This window comes from Eleutherodactylus coqui, chromosome 2 (genome assembly GCF_035609145.1).
Source record: "Eleutherodactylus coqui strain aEleCoq1 chromosome 2, aEleCoq1.hap1, whole genome shotgun sequence".
NCBI classification, from domain to species: domain Eukaryota; kingdom Metazoa; phylum Chordata; class Amphibia; order Anura; family Eleutherodactylidae; genus Eleutherodactylus; species Eleutherodactylus coqui.
In genome coordinates this window covers 55,156,266-55,178,316 of record NC_089838.1, presented here as the reverse complement: position 1 = coordinate 55,178,316, position 22,051 = coordinate 55,156,266, and the positions used below count along the sequence as shown (strand labels likewise).

The 22,051-nt window shown below is 43.1% G+C and overlaps 1 protein-coding gene across 1 annotated transcript in view; it reads right to left on the bottom strand.

Moving 5' to 3' along the window:
• JADE2 (jade family PHD finger 2) overlaps nucleotides 1–22,051 on the bottom strand; it is a 1,098,400-nt gene that overhangs the window by 944,989 nt on the left and 131,360 nt on the right. The window contains 1 exon segment of the mRNA XM_066591009.1: nucleotides 6,969–7,026. Coding sequence (XP_066447106.1) covers nucleotides 6,969–7,026 — 58 coding nt within the window.

The window sequence follows — 22,051 nt, the reverse complement described above, 5'->3', positions numbered from 1 at the left end:
GCCAAAACGACAGAGAACCTCCACAAATGATCCCATTTTGAAAACTAGAGCCCCTAACGAATTTATCTAGGGGTGTACTGTGTATTTTTACCCTACAATTTTTGAATAAATCTAAGCAAAGCAGTAGGAAAAAAATTACAATTTTCATTTTTTTGGCAGTTGTATCAATTTAAAAACTGTTTTTTTTTGTACAGCACACATAGAAATGAAGACTTTCACCCCAAAATGGATACCCCTGTTTGTCCCGTGTTCAGAACCATACCCCTTGTGGCCCTAATCTACTTAAAGGACACATGGCTAGGCCTATAATGGAAGGAGCACCCGTTGGATTTTAGGGTACAACGGAATAAATTCCAGGCCCCATTGCCCACTTATAGAGCCATTGAGCGTCCAAAACTATAAAGAACCCCCACAAATGACCCCATTTTAAAAACTAGACCCCTTAATGAATTCATCTAGGGGTGTACTGCGTATTTTGACCCCACAGTATTTGAATAAATTTCAGCAAAGCAGAAGGAAAAAATTACGATTTTCCTTTTTTTGGCAATTTTGTCAATTTAAAAACTTTTTTTTTTGTACAGTGTACATAGGAATGAAGACTTTCACCCCAAAATGGATACCCCTGTTTGTCCCGTGTTCAAAAACATACCCATTGTGGCCCTAATCTACTTACAGGAAACATGGCAAGGCCTGTAATGGAGGGAACACCCGTTGGATTGCAGGGCACAACTGAATAAATTCCAGGCCCCATTGCTCATTTGTACGGAATAAAAATTGACTCCCTAAAATCCCCCCCCCCCCTCCACGCCCTTTTCGGCGTTCCCCAAATCTTAGATAAAAGTAATAATGTGAACTGTGTAGTATTTCCAAAGACGGGTAATTATGGAGGCTGGTTGGGATGGGCACATAGGGCAATAAAATCGGGTATCCCCCCTCCTCTCATGCTTTTTGGGGGTCATTTTTTGACCTCAGTGGTGGGGATGGGGTGTAAAAAGTGGCGTTCCGTGACTCTCCGTAAGCTTGATGAGGTGCGGCGGTCTCACACAGAAGGCGCTCAACAAGCTGCTCCTGGAACTGCAGGAAGGCGAGCGTTCCCGGGGCTTCTTGTAAATTGCATATTACAGGTAGCGGTCTGAATAACGCCGGGCTTACGCAGCCGTAGGTGGATCCCGGCTGTGAGCCGGCCGTGACCCTGCGTACGGCCGCGTAATGTACTGCGCATAACTGCGTACTCACACAGGCGGTCATGCGCAGTACACTTTTTTTGTTGTTGTTTGTATTTCCCGCACCGTCGCTTAGCGATGACGCGGGTACCCGCAGCCCGTATACAACGTAGTTGCGTATGGGCTGCAGGTATATCCATGACCATGGAGCACAATGGGCTCTACGTTGCGGATATCTGCAATAAAATAGAACCTGCTGTGTTCTCTTTTCTGCGAGTGGATTACACAATTCCAACCCGCTAATGTGAGCGGAATTGTGTAATCCAATGCGATTGATCTGCGTATTACCGCTAATCAAACGCATGCGGAATCCGTAATTCCTATCCGGCCATGTGAGACCGGCCAAAGGTAGATCGCTACCATTTTTTCACGTGACCGGGGACCGCTCAACGAGGCCACCCGTCACCGCTCCAGGCTCTCGGCGACCGTTGGTCGCCGAGAGCAAGGGGGTATTAAGTTTCCTGGGCTCCCCGACTCCTGCGAATGTGTCCGGTGTTTTGCCGGCGGTCGCATGCGCAGAATATGGGAAAGTTCACGGAAGAAGATTGCGTTGGGGTGCAAATATGGAGGCCTCCGGTAAAAAGTTTTATCTCCTCTCACCGATCGCATCGCTGAGGGGAGATGAACCTTCCCCTTTTTTTAACTTTTACGTGATCACCATTATTCTTTGGATAACGGCGAACACGTGATCAGGAACCGCTCACCGCGGCCCTCCGTGAAATCTCCAGGCTCTCGGCTAAGTTTTGTAGCCAGGAGCAGGGAGATTTTAAAAAAACATGGCTTTTGCGCATGTGCCTGCCACATTGGCGACAGGCGCGTGCGCAGAAGCTGGGGTGAGGTCCGCGGATAAATCCGCAGGCCTTAGGTACGTCATTTCATCCTCCCTTACGGATATGATCCGTGGGGGGAGATGAAACACAAGCTTTTTTTAATTTTTTAAAACTTTTTAAAACTTTTTTTTTACTTTTTGCACTTTTTTTTTTTTTACCTTTTACCCCTTTTTTTATTTATTTTTTTTACTTTTTGCACTTTTTTTTTACTTTACATGATCACTGTCATCCATTGGATGACAGTGATCATGTCTCTGGTAACATCCCTCTGCTCTTGGCTACACATGGCAGCCAGGAGCAGAGCAATTTTGAATTTCCCGGGGCTCGAGCCCCTCCGTGCATGCGCCCGATGTCAATCATCGGGCGCGCATGCGCAGACGGGTATTTCGGGTCCCAGGACATCGGGACATCGCAGAGGACCGGGGGTGAGTATCTTCACCTCCCCTCATGGATCCGATCCATGAGGGGAGGTGAAACTTTACTTTTGTTTTACTTTTTCAATGTTTTTCAACGATCATCTGCAATGGATAGTGGTGATCGCGGGCCCGGGGACCGCTCACAGTGGTCCCCGGTAACACCTCCTGGTTCCCGGCTACCTTCAGGAGCCGAGAGCCAGGAGATTTTAAATTTGCCGGGGACATCCGGGCTTCTGCGCGTGCGCGTGACGTCATCGTCTGGCGCGCATGCGCAGAAGGCCGCCGGCGGGTCCGGGAGGACCAGATCTCCGGGGAACACCGCCGACAAGCCGTGTGAGTATTTTCAGCTGCCGTGATGGATCCGATCCATCATAGCAGCTGAATTACTACTTTTTTACACTGTTTTATTTACTTTTTTGCGATCGGCGCTATTCATTTTATAGCGCCGATCGCAATGCCGGGGGGGACTGCCCGCATCCTGGGATGACAGCTCCATGCTGTCGGCTACCTGCGGGCACCGACAGCATGGAGCTGTAACGTCCTCAGGCCAGTGGGCATCAATCCAAAGAGGATGCATAAAACTACGTCCTCTAGGTTTAAGGCCCACTTTCTGATGACGTAGTTTCCCGATGGGGCGGTCGTTAAGGGGTTAAACACATTTACTGGTAACAGAGAAGAATATACAGAATCGGTGTAATCTGTTTATAAATCTATCTGTAATTATAGTGTGCTTATGATCTACAACGTATGGTTAAATATATGGATGTAATATATACAATTGTCTGGGTTACAACTACTTTATTGTGTATAATCCTGTCTAAAATTTTCAATAAAAATCTAATGTTGAAAAACACAAGCGCTCAGACAGCTATGTCGATGGTTAAATAAAAGAGTTACGATTTTTTAAATGAGAGGAGGAAAAACCCAAAGTGAAATAAAAAAAGGTCCGTGTCCTTAAGGGAGTTAAGGAGGTTTTCGATGCTTCTAAAAAGCAGCATATGTGATAAAATAACCAAAAAGATAATATTCATCTTTTAAATTCCCTCCAATTCCATTACAATTTCTCCTTTTTCCTTCACAGGTCCTTGTTTACAGGGCAGCAGGGATGACATGTTGTAGCAGCACAAAACAGGTGAGTAATGTCTTGCTATTTTATCATGTGTGCTGCTGATGGACTTTATTTTAACACCTGGACAACCCTTAAAACATCAAAAAAAAGAGCAAATTTTTGGGTATGTTATACTTCATGCTCTAAACTGTCCACTTCATGCTCTAAATATATGATCTTGCGGTCTTCTCTGTGCTGTAGTTACTGTAAGGCCTCACTCACACAGGCGTTTGCAGAAACGCAGCATTTTTCTACGCTGCATTTACTGCGGATTCCTTCCGGTTTCAGCAATACTGGCATGCGTTATGCCAGCGTTTTCAGCACAGCACAGCTGAAATGCAGCCAAGGCTGCTGATAAAAGAAAAAAATCAATACTCACCTAGCTGGTGAAGTCGCTGTCCCTGGCACCGCTGTCGGGACCTTGTGAAGCCGGCCGATTGCTCTGGTTGGCTAAGCGCCATTGAATGACAGCTTGCTTAGCCAATCAGAGCCAGCACTGGATGTGTCCAATCACAGCCATTCAATGAGCAATCTCTCACTGGAGGCGGGGATTTAGAATCTCCGTTACCAGCGAAAGGTTCCCTGCCGTCTGACAAGTCCCGAGAGTGCCACCGGGGACAGCAACATCATCTGTAAGGTGAGTATTGACTTTTTTTTTAAACTCAGGCAGCGTGGCTAGGGTGTATAACGCTGCCAAAAGTGCAGTACCAAGTTTGCTGCGTTTTCAATGTGTAAGTCACGGGGGGGGGGCGACAGCCAAAAATAGAACATGCAACGCTGTCAAAGCGCAGCGTTGAGGACGCAGCATTTCAGCCCTTTGTGACCAGCCCCATTGAGATGAATGGGGCTATGCTAAAAAAACAGGGCTAAACGCTGTATAAAAATGCCTGTGTGAGGGAGGCCTAAGAGAAGTTTCTAAAACTACTGGGGACAAGTGGCTGCTTATGTCTCCTACAATATTTATGCTGTGAATGATCTTAGATGCTTGTTCTGCGCTGTTTTGAAGAAGGTTCACCTTGTTCATGGATTATCTTATTCTGGCATCATAAGGGAGCTTTTACATGGGACGATCTAGCACTGGATGGGCTATTGATATACATTATATTTAACATTAACATGCTGTGGAATTAAATCCTGCACCACATGTCAATATCTGCACAGGTTTTGTGCAGATTTTTTCCACAGCGTATGAATGAGATTTTCAAATTCTCATCCATTTTGCTGCTATAGCTACTGTAAACTTTATAGCAAATCCGCCCCATGTACTAATAGTGACCCCCTATATTGGTGGCCCCAGTAGTAATAGCCTTCCCTTGCTGACCCCAGAAGTTATAGTGTCCCCCACAGTGGCCTCAGTAGTAATGGTGATCCCAAAAGTAGTTTCAGCAGTAATAGTGTCCCCTTTATTGGCCCCAGTAGTAATAGCAACTCCTATTGCGGCCCCAGTAGTAACAGCAACACCTGTTACTGCCCCAGTAGTAATAGGTGACCCTTATTGTGGCCCCAGTAGGAATAGGTTACCCATATTGCAGCCCCAGTAGTAACAGGTGACCCCTATTGCGGCTCTAGTAGCAATAGGTGACACCTATTGCAACCCCTTTAGTAACTGGGTCCCCCATTGCCACCCCCCGCCATTGGTCCCCGCTCTACTCACCACTGCAGCAGTGTCAGGACAGGCTGTAGTGAGGAAATAAACAAACAGGACCTGCGGTGCCACCGCAAGTCCTGTTTCTCATTACAGCCTGTCTGAATACTGCTACATCAGTGAGTAGAGTGGGCACTTAAACCTTCGGTCGGAGCTCCTGACTATCGCTCACGAAGACCCAAGGGCTCCGCGGAGCACAGTTTGGGAAGTACATAACACAATGATGTTAGAAAAAATATGTCACCGCGCTACGTGGTACCTGTGTTATATGTGTGGGTACTTTTTATCCTTAGCGATAAGAATAAAGGTGAATAGTGGTATAAGAAAGACACTTACTGGAAAGGAGGGGGGGGGGGGGGTGTATGATGCAGAAGCCCCCTCCTTGAAGTGCTGACTCCAATCACTGACGAAGGTACACACCGGTGTACTGGGTAAAATCCAAGGTTTATTTTTGATCCGCCGATTTGTGGAATCAATAAAAGGCAACGCGTTTCGATGTCAAAGTAACACTTTTCTCAAGCCAAATGAAGTGAAGCATCATACACACCCCCTCCTTTCCAGTAAGTGTCTTTCTTATACCACTATTCACCTTTATTCTTATCGCTAAGGATAAAGAGTACCCACACATATAACACAAGTACCACGTAGCGCGGTGACATATTTTTTCTAACATCATTGTGTTATATATTTCTTTGTGAGGGTTACCCTTTATAAGGGAAACCCTTTTTAACGTCCTGCAGCTCTCCTGATAACACGTGGATCGGGTACTTGTGAAGTTACTTTGGAGTTTGAAGACCTTGTGATGCATTCCTATCCTACACAGTTTGGGAAGGGCTGCATTAGAGGGACCCCTATTGTTGTGGTCCTTGATGGTACCAGCAGTGGGACATCCAGTGATTACACATTTATCACATAATCCCTTTAAGAAAACATTAGACATTCCTTCAATGGAATGGCACATCTGCCAATGTAAAGTGCACTGGGAGTAACTATTCACACTTTTACTATTTAAAGGGGTTGTCTCGCGGCAGCAAGTGGGGTTATACACTTCTGTATGGCCATATTAATGCACTTTGTAATATACATCGTGCATTAAATATGAGCCATACAGAAGTTATTCACTTACCTGCTCCATTGCTAGCGTCCCCGTCGCCATGTCTCCGTCTAATTTCGCTGTCTTCTGGCGTTTTTAGACGCACTTACGCTGTGCGGTCTTCTGCCTGGTGAATGGGGCCGCTCGTGCCGGAGAGCTGGTCACCGCGTCGTCATCATAGCTCCGCGTGGTGCCGATCAGCCAATGAGGTGGCTGTATCAGCAGTGGAACGCGGAAGACAGAAGAAGAAACTCCACGGTGCACCATGGGAAGACCCGCAGTGCACCGTGGGAGAAGACCAGCGGCGCCATCTTTAAAACAAGAAATGAAGAAGCTGCAGAACGCTGAGGCAGGTAAGTGCAATGTGCTTGTTAAAAACTAACACATGCTTTTTTTTTCACAGGGCATAATGCAGGGGTCCATTTAAAAAAAAAAAAAAAAACGCTTTCGCCGCGAGACAACCCCTTTAATGCTTTTGACCTTCCATTTGACCCTTAGCTATCACAATACTGAATACTGTCTAAAGTTTCCTGATCATTTTGCCTGGTGAAATGAAAACTGGTCAATTTCCTTAGGAATCTTGCTGCTGGGCTGTTTATATTTTACCAAGGGCCTTTATTATTTTTGTAAAAGACATGACATTTGTGTCTTACTATCAGTGGTGTCAGAGTCATTGCTGCTTAATGAGAACTTCCTCCTCTTCTCTTCCATCTGCAAAGAAAAAAGAAAATTATTTCCTAAGAAGCAATACTACTATCCAAATTCATTTACTTAAAAGGGGTTTTCCAGGCATAACATTTTCAAAAAATAACCTACCCCTGCTGCTCTCTGTCCAGTGCTGCAGCCCTGCAGCCCATAGCATGGAACTCGGAAGAAGCAGCAGGCAGTCACGTGCCGTTCGTTGTGCACATAACTGCTCATCAACTCACAGGCTTCAGCGGCGATAGAAGAATCAGCACCGAAGCCTGTTATTGACCACCTGACGCTTTATGGTTCCGTGTGGCAGGCACCAGGGCTTCAACACTGGAAGGGGAGTGACAGGGATAGGAGAGTATTTAATTTGTATTAATTTTAAAATCTTTTAACTTTTTTTTCTTCCCAGAAAAGCCCTTTAAAGTTGTATTACGCTTTATACCATTAGGTATGCAGGAAGGTCCTGAAGGAAGAGATGGCTTAGTGGTAGGGTTGTATTATTTCATGTATTGGGAATTAATCTATTAAATTTATTTAATAATTGTAGACATGCATTATATGTCTGTTTGCTTAACTATAATTGGCCATTTCTGGTAATTTTAGAGTATGTATGCCTGTTGACCATTTACACTGTTTAATCCAAATGCTACAACAGAGGATTCTGTACCTACAGGCATTTTAGGCCTCCCTCACACAGGCGTTGCAAAAACACCGTTTTTTTAGCGCTGCATTTACTGCGGCTTCAGCAGCGCTGGCATGCATTTTGCCAGCATTTTGGCTGCGTAGCTGAAAACGCAGCCTAGGAAGCTGAAAAAAATCATAATACTCACCTAGTAGGTGCCGTCTGGGTCCCTGACACTGCTCTCCGGAGCAGGCACTTGTCAGCATAGATAGACCATCTATTGCTATTCATGGGGATTGAAATCCCCGCCTCCAGCAAGAGATTGCTCTGATTGGTTCAGGATGAACTAATTGATTCTCGATAAAACAACCATAGCCATTCAATGATGTCATTCAAATGATGATGTTAGCTTTTTTCACATCTACGTGACAAGCATTACTTTTAAAAAAAGTGTCATAGTTGGAGGTGGCATGGCTACTAGAAATCTAACATATTTACCATGATTTACAGCACTGCAAATCTACCATGATATGCAGCACATTTAGTAGCTTAAATAATTTGCACGTCAAATTTCACCAGAGTGAATATCAAGACAGACATAGGAAAGCCTGTTGGGATAAATCAGAGCGTATATCATCAAGATCATCTATCCCAAATAATAATCTTTAAACTTTCTCATGTGATCTATATTTTAATTATTTCTCCTGCCCATCAAAATAAAAGGAAAGCTATCAGTTTCAGCTTATTAAAGAGTTGCAAAAAAGAAACCACAAGGAGAGTCTTTCAAAAACTGTTTCATGAAATGGAAGAAGAAAATGTCTGTGAAAACTGAGAGACCAACGACACAAGAACTGACGCTATCTATTGGAAATAGGAAATATTATCTTGACAGGAGATGAGAGATTTATGTAGAACAGAAATCATAATAACTGACTAGATAACTAGAAATACAAAGACCTAAAAAAATCACTAGATAACATTAAGACTTGGAGAGGACCAAAGGAGAGGGAGCGCATATTATCTAGCTGCAATATTCTGTCTCATTAGGGTGTCTAAAGATGCTTGCTTTGAGACATCTTTTTCTGCAATCTTCATAAAAATGCAGCAAACAAAATGCTACAATTACACAAAAGTGCAACAAAAATAAAACTGCTGTGTATTTTCCACCACAAAGTTAACATATTTAAATAAATTCATATTTTGTTTTTTTCCCCACCATATTCAGATAAATGTATTTGGCAACAAAGTTTTATTATTAATGCAATGTCTGCCTTAGGGCTTATTCAGACGACCGTAAATCGGCCGGGTTTTCACGCCCGGCTGATATACGGTGTCCCTCTCTGCAGGGGGAGGATGCGGGAAGGGTGGGGAACAGTGCACTGAGCTCCCGCCTCCTCTCCGCCCCTCGCCACTATTTGTAATGGGAGGAGGCGGGACTGGATGGCGCCAAGTTCCTGCACTTAGCTCTGTCCCCGTCCCACCCCCTCCGATTGCAAATAGTGGCGAGGGGCGTAGAAGGGGTGGAAGCTGAGTGCACTGCTCCCGGACCTTCCAGCATCTTCTCCCTGCAGAGAGGGACACCGTATATCGGCCGGGTGTGAAAACCTGGACGATAATACGGACGTCTGAATAAGCCCTTAGGCTGCTTTCACATCGTGTGATTTTCTTGTGATGCGACAGTGCTACAAATCACATATATGTGAAGTCCATGCTTTTCTATGGGTCCCTTCACATTAGCAATGTTTTCTCTGATGCTATGTTGTGAGAAAAAAAATTGCGGCATGATCAATATTTGAGCGATTTGCGATATTTTGTAGCCCATGCTTCCCTATGTAGCCTCCTTGTTTATCGCACCGAACGAACCTCTGCAGGGTTCCTGTAGTACTTGTTGGCCCATGGAAGTTCACTTACTGGTTGTGGGATTTAAAAATCCAGTCTCCAGGAAACGATGGCTCTAATTGGTTCATCCAGTGCTACTTAGCCAATCAGTAAAGCGCTCGATGAACCAATACGAGGGCTGTGAATGGTTCATCCAGCTCTGCATTGATTGGCTGAGCAGAGTTTAAAGAACCAATCACGTTGCAGGATTTATGAATTGAATAATCAATGTCGCAATTTTAGCAATGGCAGCAGCGAAGCGATGCACGATTTTTCACAAGAAAAACGCATCGCTGGCGCTATGAAATAACGGGAACACAGTTGCGATATTGCCGTGATTTTTTATCGGCGATACCGCTGTCAAAGAGGTCAAATGATAAAGGACTGACACAACTATTGCTAGACAGTTCTGTCAATTATGAAATGCCTTGTTTTACATTAGTTCTTTTCAATAGTTATAGAATATTTGAATACACTATTTTCCCTTAAAAAATAAATATATAATAAAAAAGAAAACTGCAAATCAAGTTGTAAACACCATACAAACACCTTCACTTACAGCAAATTTTCTCTCTTCTATAGCCTCAAAGGCTCATGCCCCTGGCCATATGCGGTTTACACTTTTTACAGTCAAACACTAGAGTCATCAGAGACTGTGCATGCCCGCGGAATCACATTCTCAGAACAAGCACAGTGAGATTTATTTTAATTCCCCACTCTGTTCAGAGTGGGGATGCGTATGAAAACGTTGCCCACATGCAATGTATTGCGTATGGACACCATATCATATGCGGTCCATTCAGGTGTATAACACTCACACAGCATGCGTGCACAGAGAAATAGAGAATGCTTTGATTTATTTCTTTGACTTATCGATATGCAGTGACCACATGCTGGTGTGCATGCAACAATGAAAGTCCATTGAATTTCGTTGACTCCATTCATCACGTACCCCTCTTCAGTGCAACGCATGTGTGATTCACAGTGGAAACACAGTCATCCCCATGAGCCCTAAGGCCGCCTGCACATAAATGGATTTGTATTGTGGAATCCGTGGTCGGTGTCCGCACCGCGGATCTGCAGCAAATACGTTAATAGCATGTTATGGGACATTGATTCTTCCTGCGCACTTGTGGAAACCAATTGCAATTTCTGCAAGTGGAGGAAAAACTGTAGCATGCTCTATTTTAGTGAGGTATCCGCACGGACAGTTTCCAATGAAGTCAATGGAAGCCGTCTGACCTTCAGCCCGTATGCAAATTGATATTGCGGACAGGTCATGGATTCCGCGTCATCGCCTATTGGCGTCACAGGGAAAATAAACATTACAAAAAAAAAACCCTGTAGTGCACATGTCTGACCGTGAGCCGCTGGATCCATCAGCAGTACAGATGAAGAAGAGAAAATACAGGTACGCACAGACATCGTCCGGGCACTGGGTCAGATTCCGCTGCGGGCTCCTGCATTTGGAATCCGACCAGTTCATGTATAGGCAGCCTAACAGTACAGTATCATGCATATCCACCAAAATTTAGAGGGGCATTCCAGCAAAAACACGTTTCCATCCCAGCCCCCATCACTTGATTGGCTGTCACACTCTGGATGTCCACAATATATATTGCATTTCGTTCCATGGAGTGCAACCTGCTGTCTAATGCTTAAAATGCTTTTATGTAGAGCTAAAATCCATCATTCTAACAAAAATTGAATGATGCCTGAGTTTACATGTAACAATTATCGGTAATTTTTGGACGTTTGGACAAATTTAGAGTTATAATTGTTGCTTGTAAAAGGGCCTTTAATCTCAAGTGGTCAAAATGAGATAACAAGATCTACCCAAAGAGGAGGACAATGGGACGTTTTGGATAGAGAGGAACCGGGCTAACCAGGTTAATACTAGCTAACTTATTAGCTAGTATTAGTTGGCTTGTTTCATAATGAATGAAAAAATTGAATCTGAGTATTCCTTTAAGCTGCTCATATTTATAATATAAAGTTACTGGTTAGACCACACTGAGTTGTATAAAGTGGCTTCTTATTTCCTCAATCTTGTCAGGAAAAAAAAACTAATGTGGGTACTGGTGTATCTTGTCTCCACCAGAATAATAGAGACATGGTTTGGCAGGCCTGAGTTGAAGGACACGTCCTCAGCAGCTGATTGGCTGGTGCCGACGTGCACTCCTGAGCTCGACCTTCTGCCTCATCCTCCTGGCCCCCACACACATACCGCTGGAAGCGAGGCCGGCCCTGAAACTGCGGCTGCTACTGCTGCTGGTGGCCGGGCGGAGGGCAAACAGAGATTTCACTCCGGTCCTTGGCACCAACAGCTGCTCCTGTCAGTGCTGTGCAGAGCCAGCCAGCACAGCACTACAACTGGTAGCCAAACACAGCTGTCAGTGCTGCTACTATACCCCCCCTCCCGATCAGCCAGCCCCGCTGGCAGTCTCACTCCCGCCCCACCCCTGCTGCTCCTGTCCCCACGATTAGCCGGAACCCGTAGGAAGCAGTCTCCTGGGTGTGCTCCGCTGCCGTCCAACACTATGACTGTGCGCTTGGCATCAGCAGCGATGCAGGAGGACAGCAGCACAGCGCCGGCCGTACTCATGAATGCAACTGTACCAAGGGTGCATCCTCTACATCTATAGCCTCATGCACACAGGTGGATTTTTGCTGCGGAATCCGGAGGGGGCATCCACCCCCGAAATCCGCAGCCATAACCTTCAATAGCATGCTATGGAAAAATAATTCTTCATGCACACGAGCAGAAACCAATTGCAATTGTAACTAGCCGATGAAAAATCGCAGCATGCTCCAATTTACTGTGGTTCCCATACAGACGGCTTCCATTGCAGTCAGTTGAAGCTGTCCGATTTGCAACCCGTCTGCGAATCCTGCGGACCATCCGCAGTACAGAAAAAGCTGAAGCAAAGCAGGTACGCACAGATTGAGGCTGAGCACAGAGTGTTTCATTTAGGCCGCGTGCAGAATCCGACCTGCACGTGTGCATGCAGACTAAAAGAAAGAAGGTTTCTGAACCGACAAAGAAGGGGGTTCTTTACTAGGTTACTAAAGGAAGCAGCAGAGATCATTGATGAACCACTCGCCATAATCTTTGAAAATTACAGGAGAAGTCGCAGAAGACTGGAAACGGGCAAGTGTTGTTCCTATCTTCAAAAAAAGGAAGAAGGTGGATCCAGGAAACTACAGGCCTGTGAGCCTGACTTCTATACCGGGAAAGAGCTTTGAAAAAATTAAACAGGATGTATGAAAGTACTTGGATGAGAATGGAGTAACTAACCAGTTAAAAACAAGTCATGCCATATGAATCCAATGTCCTTCTATGACAGAATCACCCACTGGGTTTATTAGGGAAACGCGGTAGATATAGTATATCTGGACTTTAGTAAAGCATTTGACAAAGTATCTCATACCATACTTATTGAAAAAATGACCAAATATGGTATTGAAAAGGCAACTGTTAGGTGGATTCACAACTGGCTGAGTGATTATACTCAGAGTGGTCATAAATGGCTGCACATCTAAGTGGAAGAATGTGTCAAGTGGGGTACCACAAGGCTCTGTCCTGGCCCCAGTTTTGTTCAACATTTTTAAAAATGATCTAGAGAAGGGAATTGAGGGAAAACTGATTAAATTTGCTGACGACAGTGGAGCAAACAGAGACTATTTAAAAAGATCTAGGAAAGCCTGAACATTGGGCGGCGACTAACAGAATGGTATTTAACAAGGAGAAATGCAAGGTCCTACATCTGGGCAAGAAAAATGAAAAAAGCATGGGATGCATTGGGCTAAGCAGCAGCACATGTGAAAAAGTCGATACTAATAGATCATAGATGGAACATGAGTCAAAAGTGTGATGCAGCAGCAAAAAAGGCAAACACAATTCTGGTATGTATTAAGAAAAGCATACAGTCTAGATCACATAAAGGAATTATACCCCTCTACTCTTCAATATTATTAGCAGGAGTTAACGCTCCCAGACAAGCCCTAACTTCCGATTGGCAGTCAATTGGAAGCTGCGGAGACTATAACAATGTGGCGTCCCTGCTGCTGTGTGTGCTGTGCCTTCTGCACTGTGAGCCCCAGCTCCGTCCCCCTGACACTGACCAGTGCTGCTGTGGTATGTGAGCCATCGGGGAGAAAACAGTCACAGTGGCGGACAGCTTTCGCAGCAAAGCCGGCCTGATGAGTGACAGAAATGTCAGCATTGGCTGAGCGCAGCAGCGCCAACGCCCACAGTCAGATCAGTGGAGCAGCGGAGGGGGCCACAGTAAGATAAGCGGAGCAGCGCTGGCGGCTGCAGGATGACTGTAGTAGCAGCGGCGGCAACACTACCACCGGAGCAGCAGCGGTCAGAGTCCAATGAGCGGAGCAGCGGCGCCGGACAGAATCCTATGAGCGGAGCAGCAGCGGGGGCCAAAGTCGCTTCAGGGGAGGGACCCACTACATCGCAGCCCGCACTCTTTGCAGCAGCGGCGGGATAGTGAGTAATAAGCGGAGCAGCAGCGGCAGCCAGAGGATGAGCGCTGCAGCGGTGGCGAGGTAATGAGTAATGAGCAGAGCAGCAGCAGCGGGTAGAGTCAGATAAGTGGAGCAGCGGCCACAGTCAGATCACGGGAACAGCCCAGCGGAACAGCAACAGCGGCCAGAGTGGCATGAGCGGAGTACAGGCGGTGGCCAGAGTTGCTTCAGCGGAGGGACCCACTACATTGCGGCCCGCAGTATTTACAGCTGCGGCGGGGAGGTGATTAAGACAGCTGGTGGAACTGGACTGCACACTGACAATGAGCCATTCAAACAGGACGATCCCTCTATGGCCGCCTGCACACGGGCGGAAATCCCACCGCGGGATTACCCGCGGGATTTCCGCCACTGAAAGTTTGCATAGGAGTGCATTACAATACGCACTACTATGCAGACGGCCGCGGTTTGGCCGCGCGAAATTTCGCGCGGCAAACAAACCGCGGCATATCCTATTTTTGTGCGGGGCACGCACTCACCCGGCCGCCGGCTTCGGTCTGCGCATGCGCCGGCTGCGCGGCAGCCGGCACATGAAAGAGCCGGGGCCGCCAGGCGCGGGTGAGTACGCGCTCGTCCCTGCAGGCTCTCAGGTCGGGTCCCGCGACGAGAATTCTCGCTGCCGGATCCAACCCGCTCGTGTGCAGGCGGCCTATCAAAGCCCTTTTAAACCCCTACATCCTAGTGGTGTCAAGATACAATAATACCCTACTCTTCCTTAGTCAGACCTCATCTGGAATACTGTGTCCAGTTCTGGGCACCCCACTTTAAAAAATACATATTCAAACTGGAGCAAGTTCGGAGAAGAGTTACCAAGATGATGAGCGGTCTGCAAATGATATCCTATAAGGAATGGTTAAAGGATCTAGGAATGTTTAGCTTGCAAAAAAGAAGGCTGAAAGGAGACTTAAAGGGGTTGTCCCGCGCCGAAACTGGGTTTTTTTTTTTTCAATAGCCCCCCCGTTCGGCGCGAGACAAACCCGATGCAGACGTTTAAAAAAAGAAACGGATAGTACTTACCCGAATCCCCGCGCTCCGGTGACTTCTTACTTACCTTGTGAAGATGGCCGCCGGGATCTTCACCCTCGGTGGACCGCAGGTCTACTGTGCGGTCCATTGCCGATTCCAGCCTCCTGATTGGCTGGAATCGGCACACGTGACGGGGCGGAGCTACGAGGAGCCGCTCTCCGGCACGAGTGGCCCCATTCAGAAGGGAGAAGACCGGACTGCGCAAGCGCGTCTAATCGGGTGATTAGACGCTGAAGATTAGACGGCACCATGGAGACGGGGACGCCAGCAACGGAACAGGTAAGTGAATAACTTCTGTATGGCTCATAATTAATGCACAATGTACATTACAAAGTGCATTAATATGGCCATACAGAAGTGTATACCCCCACTTTGTTTCGCGGGACAACCCCTTTAATATCTGAAGGTCTACAAATATCTGAAGGGCTGTCACAGTAGACTCCTCAGTATACACACAGTGAGGTCAGTTAGATTCTCCTCAGTATATACACAGAAAGGTCAATTAGATTCTCCTCAGTATATGCACATGAGGTCAGTTATATTCTCCTCAGTATATGTACACAGAGGTCAGTTATATTCTCCTTAGTATGTACACATAGAGGTTAGTTAGATTCTCCTAAATATATACAGATAGAGGTGCGGTAGATTCTTTGCTTAGCTAGCACTCGATCTAATCACAGCACTTAGTTACACAGCATTGACGGCGTTGGAATTGAAAACAGAGCCATGGAGAGGACAGCGGGGAGAAGTCTGAAGCAGCTTGCTGCACCACCAGGGAGAGCATCGTGGCGAGGACCGCATTGCACCAGGGACACAGACGCCGGCTGAGAGGTGAGTATTGCATTTTTTTTTATACCTAGCATATACTCGAGTATAGCTAGGCTTATACTTGAGTCAATACGTTTTACAATTTTTCTTTGGTAAAACTTATTGACTCGGCTTTTACTCAGGTCAGCTAATACTCGAGGAAATATGGGTATATTTAAACAAATGTGTTTGTTTATGTCATATACAAATCCCCAGTTTTGGTCTGATTTGGGTAAATTGGGCATTTTTTTGTTGCCAATAGCAACCAATCATAGCTCAGCTTTCATTTGTTCTTCTTCTGAGGTAAAATGAAAGCTGTGCCATGATTGGTTGCAATATATTATTCTGCTGAGTTAAAATAAAAGCTGTGCTGTTATTGGTTGCTATGTGCAACAGTTTTCAATCCTCGGTTGCTCCATGTATTCCTGTTTGGGGACACATCATTTCCTGAAACACAAATTTTCAACGTACAGGCTGACTCTTCTAGTGGGAATTACTTGTTGGAAATACCCAGGAATACTAAATAGAGTACGTAGAATGCATTGCTGAAAGCAAATTTGGGGGTTGCTGCATTAAAATTCAAGGAAAGGCAAAAATATGAAATAAGGTTGCCGAGACAAGAAAATTTCAGATTTTTTTTAGCCTATAACCTTCTATGGGTCGAGATTATACTGTGTGCAAAATTTCATGTCAATCAGTCGTACCGTTTGTGCATGATGCTCGAACAAACAGACAACCATCCTGACAAAGGTATAGAATACTAGCTAATATACCTGGCCTTGCCCCAGTTAATTTGATACAGGTGTTTATGTGTTGTTTGCACAGAAAATTTTATGAAGTCAAGGTTACTTTGACTTCAGCGGTATAACATATAACAACCAATCACTACGCAGCTTTCATGTTACCTCAGCGGTATAATATATAACAATCAATCAGCACAGCTTTCATGTTACCTCAGCGGTATAATATTTAACAACCAATCACAGCACAGCTTTCATATTACCTCAGAGGTATATAACAACCAATCACATCACAGCTTTCATCTTACCTCAGCGGTATAATACATAACAAGCAATCACTATGCAGCTTTCATGTTACCTCAGCGGTATAATACATAACAACCAATCAGCGCAGCTTTCATGTTACCTTAGTAGAATAATATATAACAACCAATCACAGCACAGTTTTCATATTACCTCAGCGGTATATAACAACCAATCACATCACAGCTTTCATCTTACCTCAGCGGTATAATATATAACAACCAATAATAGCGCAGCTTTTATGTTACCTCAGCAGTATAACATATAACAACCAATCACAGTGTAGCTTTCATGTTACCTCAGCAGAATAATATATAACAGCCAATCACATCACAGCTTTCATTTGTACGACAAATCTCATGTTTATACGACCTCGGGAAGTTAGAGAATTAGATTTGGTACATTACGCAGGGGGATCAATACTTTTGCTCTTAGCATTGCATTTTCGAGTTGTGAGACCTTTACTTTTCCTATTTAGGACCTAAAGAATGCTCCTGCAAAATTTCATGCTTGTATGACATTGGGAAGTTAGAGAATTAGTGGCGAGTCAGTCAGTGTGGACTTTCCCCTTTATATATATATAAAAAAAACTGATATCCCCGGCTTCGCCCGAGTTAATTTAGTAATGGTGTTTATCTGGTGTTGACACGGAAAGTCTTATGAAGTTCTGGTTACTTTGGAGATACTGAAAAAAAAAAATATGTTCACCTTTTTGCATGGTTCTTTGTGTTACCCAGTAAACACCACGTGGAGGTAACCATGCGATATTTCCTTTATATAAAATGACATCAGGAAAAGAGAGAATTGAATAATCGAGTTGGGACCCACTAACTTTTCCTGTTTATGACATAATCAATGCTCGTGCCAAATTTCAAGTTTCTAAGACATCGGGAAATAAGAGAATTAAACTTCGTACATAAAATTTGGATGCTAATTCTTTTGCGCTTAGAATTGAACAATCGAGTTGGGACCCATTAACTTTTCCTATTTATGATACAATCAATGCTCGTGCCAAATTTCAAGTGAGAGAATTAGATTATGTACATAAAATTTGGACGCTAATTCTTTTGCGCTAGAATTGAATAATCAAGTTGGAACCCATTAACTTTTCCAATTAATGACATGATCAATGCCCGTGCCAAATTTCAAGTTTCTATGACATCGGGAAATGAGAGAATTAGATTACATACGTAAAATTTGGACGCTAATTCTTTTGCGCTTAGGACTGAATAATCGAGTTAGGACCCATTAGCTTTTCCTATTTATGACATAATTAATGCTCGTGCCAAATTTCAAGTTTCTATGACATCAGGAAGTGAGAGAATTAGATTCTGTATGTAAAATTTGGACGCCAATTCTTTTCCGCTAGGATTGAATAATCGAGTTTGGACCTCTTTACATTTCCTATTTTGGACATAATCTATGCTTGTGCCAAATTTCGTGTTTCTACAACATCGGGAAGTGAGAATTAGATTCCGTATGTAAAATGTGGACGCTAATTCTTTTGCGCTTAGAATTGAATAATCGAGTTGGAACCCAATAATTTTTCATATTTATGATATAATCAATGCTCGTGACAAATTTCAAGTTTTTATGACATCGGGAAGTGAGAGAATTAGATTACGTACGTAAAATTTGGACGCTAATTCTTTTGCACATAGAATTGAATAATCGAGTTGGGACCCATTAACTTTTCCTATGTATGACTTAATAATCAATGCTCGTGCCAAATTTATAGTGAGAGAATTAGATTACGTACATAAAATTTCCACGGTAATTCTCTGCACTTAGAATTGAATAATTGAGTTGGGACCCATTAAATTTTCCTATTTATGACATCATCAATGCTTGTGCCAAATTTCAAGTTTTTATGACATCGGGAAGTGAATTAGATTCCGTACATAAAATTTGGACGCTAATTCTTTTGCGCTTAGAATTTAAGTATCGAGCTGGGACCCAATAGCTTTTCCTATTTATGACACAATCAATGCTCGTGCCAAATTTCTATGACATTGGAAAGTGAGAGAATTAGATTCTGTACGTAAAATGTGGACGCTAATTCTTTTGCGCTTAGAATTGAATAATCGAGTTGGAACCCAATAATTTTTCATATTTATGATATAATCAATGCTCGTGACAAATTTCAAGTTTTTATGACATCGGGAAGTGAGAGAATTAGATTACGTACGTAAAATTTGGACGCTAATTCTTTTGCACATAGAATTGAATAATCGAGTTGGGACCCATTAACTTTTCCTATGTATGACTTAATAATCAATGCTCGTGCCAAATTTATAGTGAAAGAATTAGATTACGTACATAAAATTTCCACGGTAATTCTCTGCACTTAGAATTGAATAATTGAGTTGGGACCCATTAAATTTTCCTATTTATGACATCATCAATGCTCGTGCCAAATTTCAAGTTTTTATGACATCGGGAAGTGAATTAGATTCCGTACATAAAATTTGGACGCTAATTCTTTTGCGCTTAGAATTTAAGTATCGAGCTGGGACCCAATAGCTTTTCCTATTTATGACACAATCAATGCTCGTGCCAAATTTCTATGACATTGGAAAGTGAGAGAATTAGATTCTGTACGTAAAATTTGGACGCTAATTCTTTTGCGCTTAGAATTGAACAATCGAGTTGGGACCCATTAACTTTTTCTATTAATGACATAATGAATGCTCATGCAAAATTTCTAATTTCTATGACATTGGGACGTTGGAGAATTAGATTCTGTACGTAAAATTTAGACACATTCTTTTGCACTTAGAATTTAATTATCGAGCTGGGACCCAATAGCTTTTCCTATTTATGACACAATCAATGCCCGTGCCAAATTTCAAATTTCTGTGACATTGGAAAGTGAGAGAATTAGTTTCTGTACGTAAAATTTGGACGCTAATTCTTTTGCGCTTAGAATTGAATAATCGAGTTGGGACCCATTAAATTTTCTTATTTATGACATCATCAATGCTTGTGCCAAATTTCAAGTTTTTATGACATCGGGAAGTGAATTAGATTTCGTACATAAAATTTGGACGCTAATACTTTTGCGCTTAGAATTGAACAATAGAGTTGGGACCCATTAACTTTTTCTATTAATGACATAATCAATGCTCGTGCAAAATTTCAAATTTCTATGACATTGGGACGTTGGAGAATTAGATTCCATACGTAAAATTTAGACGCTAATTCTTTTGCGCTTAGAATTTAAGTATCGAGCTGGGACCCAATAGCTTTTCCTATTTATGACACAATCAATGCTCGTGCCAAATTTCTATGACATTGGAAAGTGAGAGAATTAGATTCTGTACGTAAAATTTGGACGCTAATTCTTTTGCGCTTAGAATTGAACAATCGAGTTGGGACCCATTAACTTTTTCTATTAATCACATAATGAATGCTCATGCAAAATTTCTAATTTCTATGACATTGGGACGTTGGAGAATTAGATTCTGTACGTAAAATTTAGACACATTCTTTTGCGCTTAGAATTTAATTATCGAGCTGGGACCCAATAGCTTTTCCTATTTATGACACAATCAATGCTCGTGCCAAATTTCTATGACATTGGAAAGTGAGAGAATTAGATTCTGTACGTAAAATTTGGACGCTAATTCTTTTGCGCTTAGAATTGAACAATCGAGTTGGGACCCATTAACTTTTTCTATTAATCACATAATGAATGCTCATGCAAAATTTCTAATTTCTATGACATTGGGACGTTGGAGAATTAGATTCTGTACGTAAAATTTAGACACATTCTTTTGCACTTAGAATTTAATTATCGAGCTGGGACCCAATAGCTTTTCCTATTTATGACACAATCAATGCCCGTGCCAAATTTCAAATTTCTGTGACATTGGAAAGTGAGAGAATTAGTTTCTGTACGTAAAATTTGGACGCTAATTCTTTTGCGCATAGAACTGAATAATCGAGTTAGGACCCATTAGCTTTTCCTATTTATGATATATTCAATGCTCGTGCCAAATTTCAAGTTTTTATGACATTGGGAAGTGAGAGAATTAGATTAAGTACGTAAGTTTTGGACGCTAATTCTTTTGCGCAAAGAATTGAATAATCGAGTTGGGACCCATTAACTTTTCCTATGTATGACATAATAATCAATGCTCGTGCCAAATTTCAAGTGAGAGAATTAGATTACGTACGTAAAATTTGGACGCTAATTCTTTTGCGCATAGAATTGAATAATCAAGTTAGGACTGAAAAACTTTTCCTATTTATGACATAATTAATGCTTGTGCCAAATTTCGAGTTTCTATGACACCGGGAAGTGAGAGAATTAGATTCCGTAGGTAAAATTTGGACACTAATTCTTTTGCGCTTAGAATTGAAGAATCGAGTTGGGACCCATTAGATTTTCCTCTTTATGACATAATCAATGCCCGTTCCAAATTTCATGTTTCTATGACACCGGAAAGTGAGAGAATTACATTCCGCACGTAAAATTTGGACGCTAATTCTTTTGCGCTTAGAATTGAATTATCGAGTTGGGACCCCTTAACTTTTCCTATTTATGACACAATCAATGCTCGTGCCAAATTTCAACTTTCTATTCCACCAAGAAGTGAGAAAATTAGATTCCGTACATAAAATTTGGACGCTAGTTCTTTTGCACTAGAATTCAATAATCGAGTTGGGACCCATTAACTTTTCCTATTTATGACATAATCAATGCTCGTGCCAAATTTTAAGTTTCTATGACATTGGTAAGTGAGAGATTTAGATTATGTACATAAAATTTCAACGCTAATTCTTTTGGAGCGAGAATAATTGAGTTGGGACCTCTTTACTTTTCCTATTTTGGACATAATCTATGCTCGTGCCAAATTTCATGTTTCTACGACATCGGGAAGTTGGAGAATTAGTGGCGAGTCAGTCAGTGAGTGAGTCAGTCAGTAAGGGCGTTCGTCTTTATATATATCTACTAGCTGATATACCCAGCTTCGCCTGAGTTAATTTGGTACTAGTGTTTATCTGGTGTTCACACGGAAAACCTTATAAAGTCGTGGTTACTTTAGAGATACCGAGGAAAAACATGTTCACCATTTTGCATAGTTCTCTGCGTTACCCAGGAAACACGTTTCCTTTATATAAA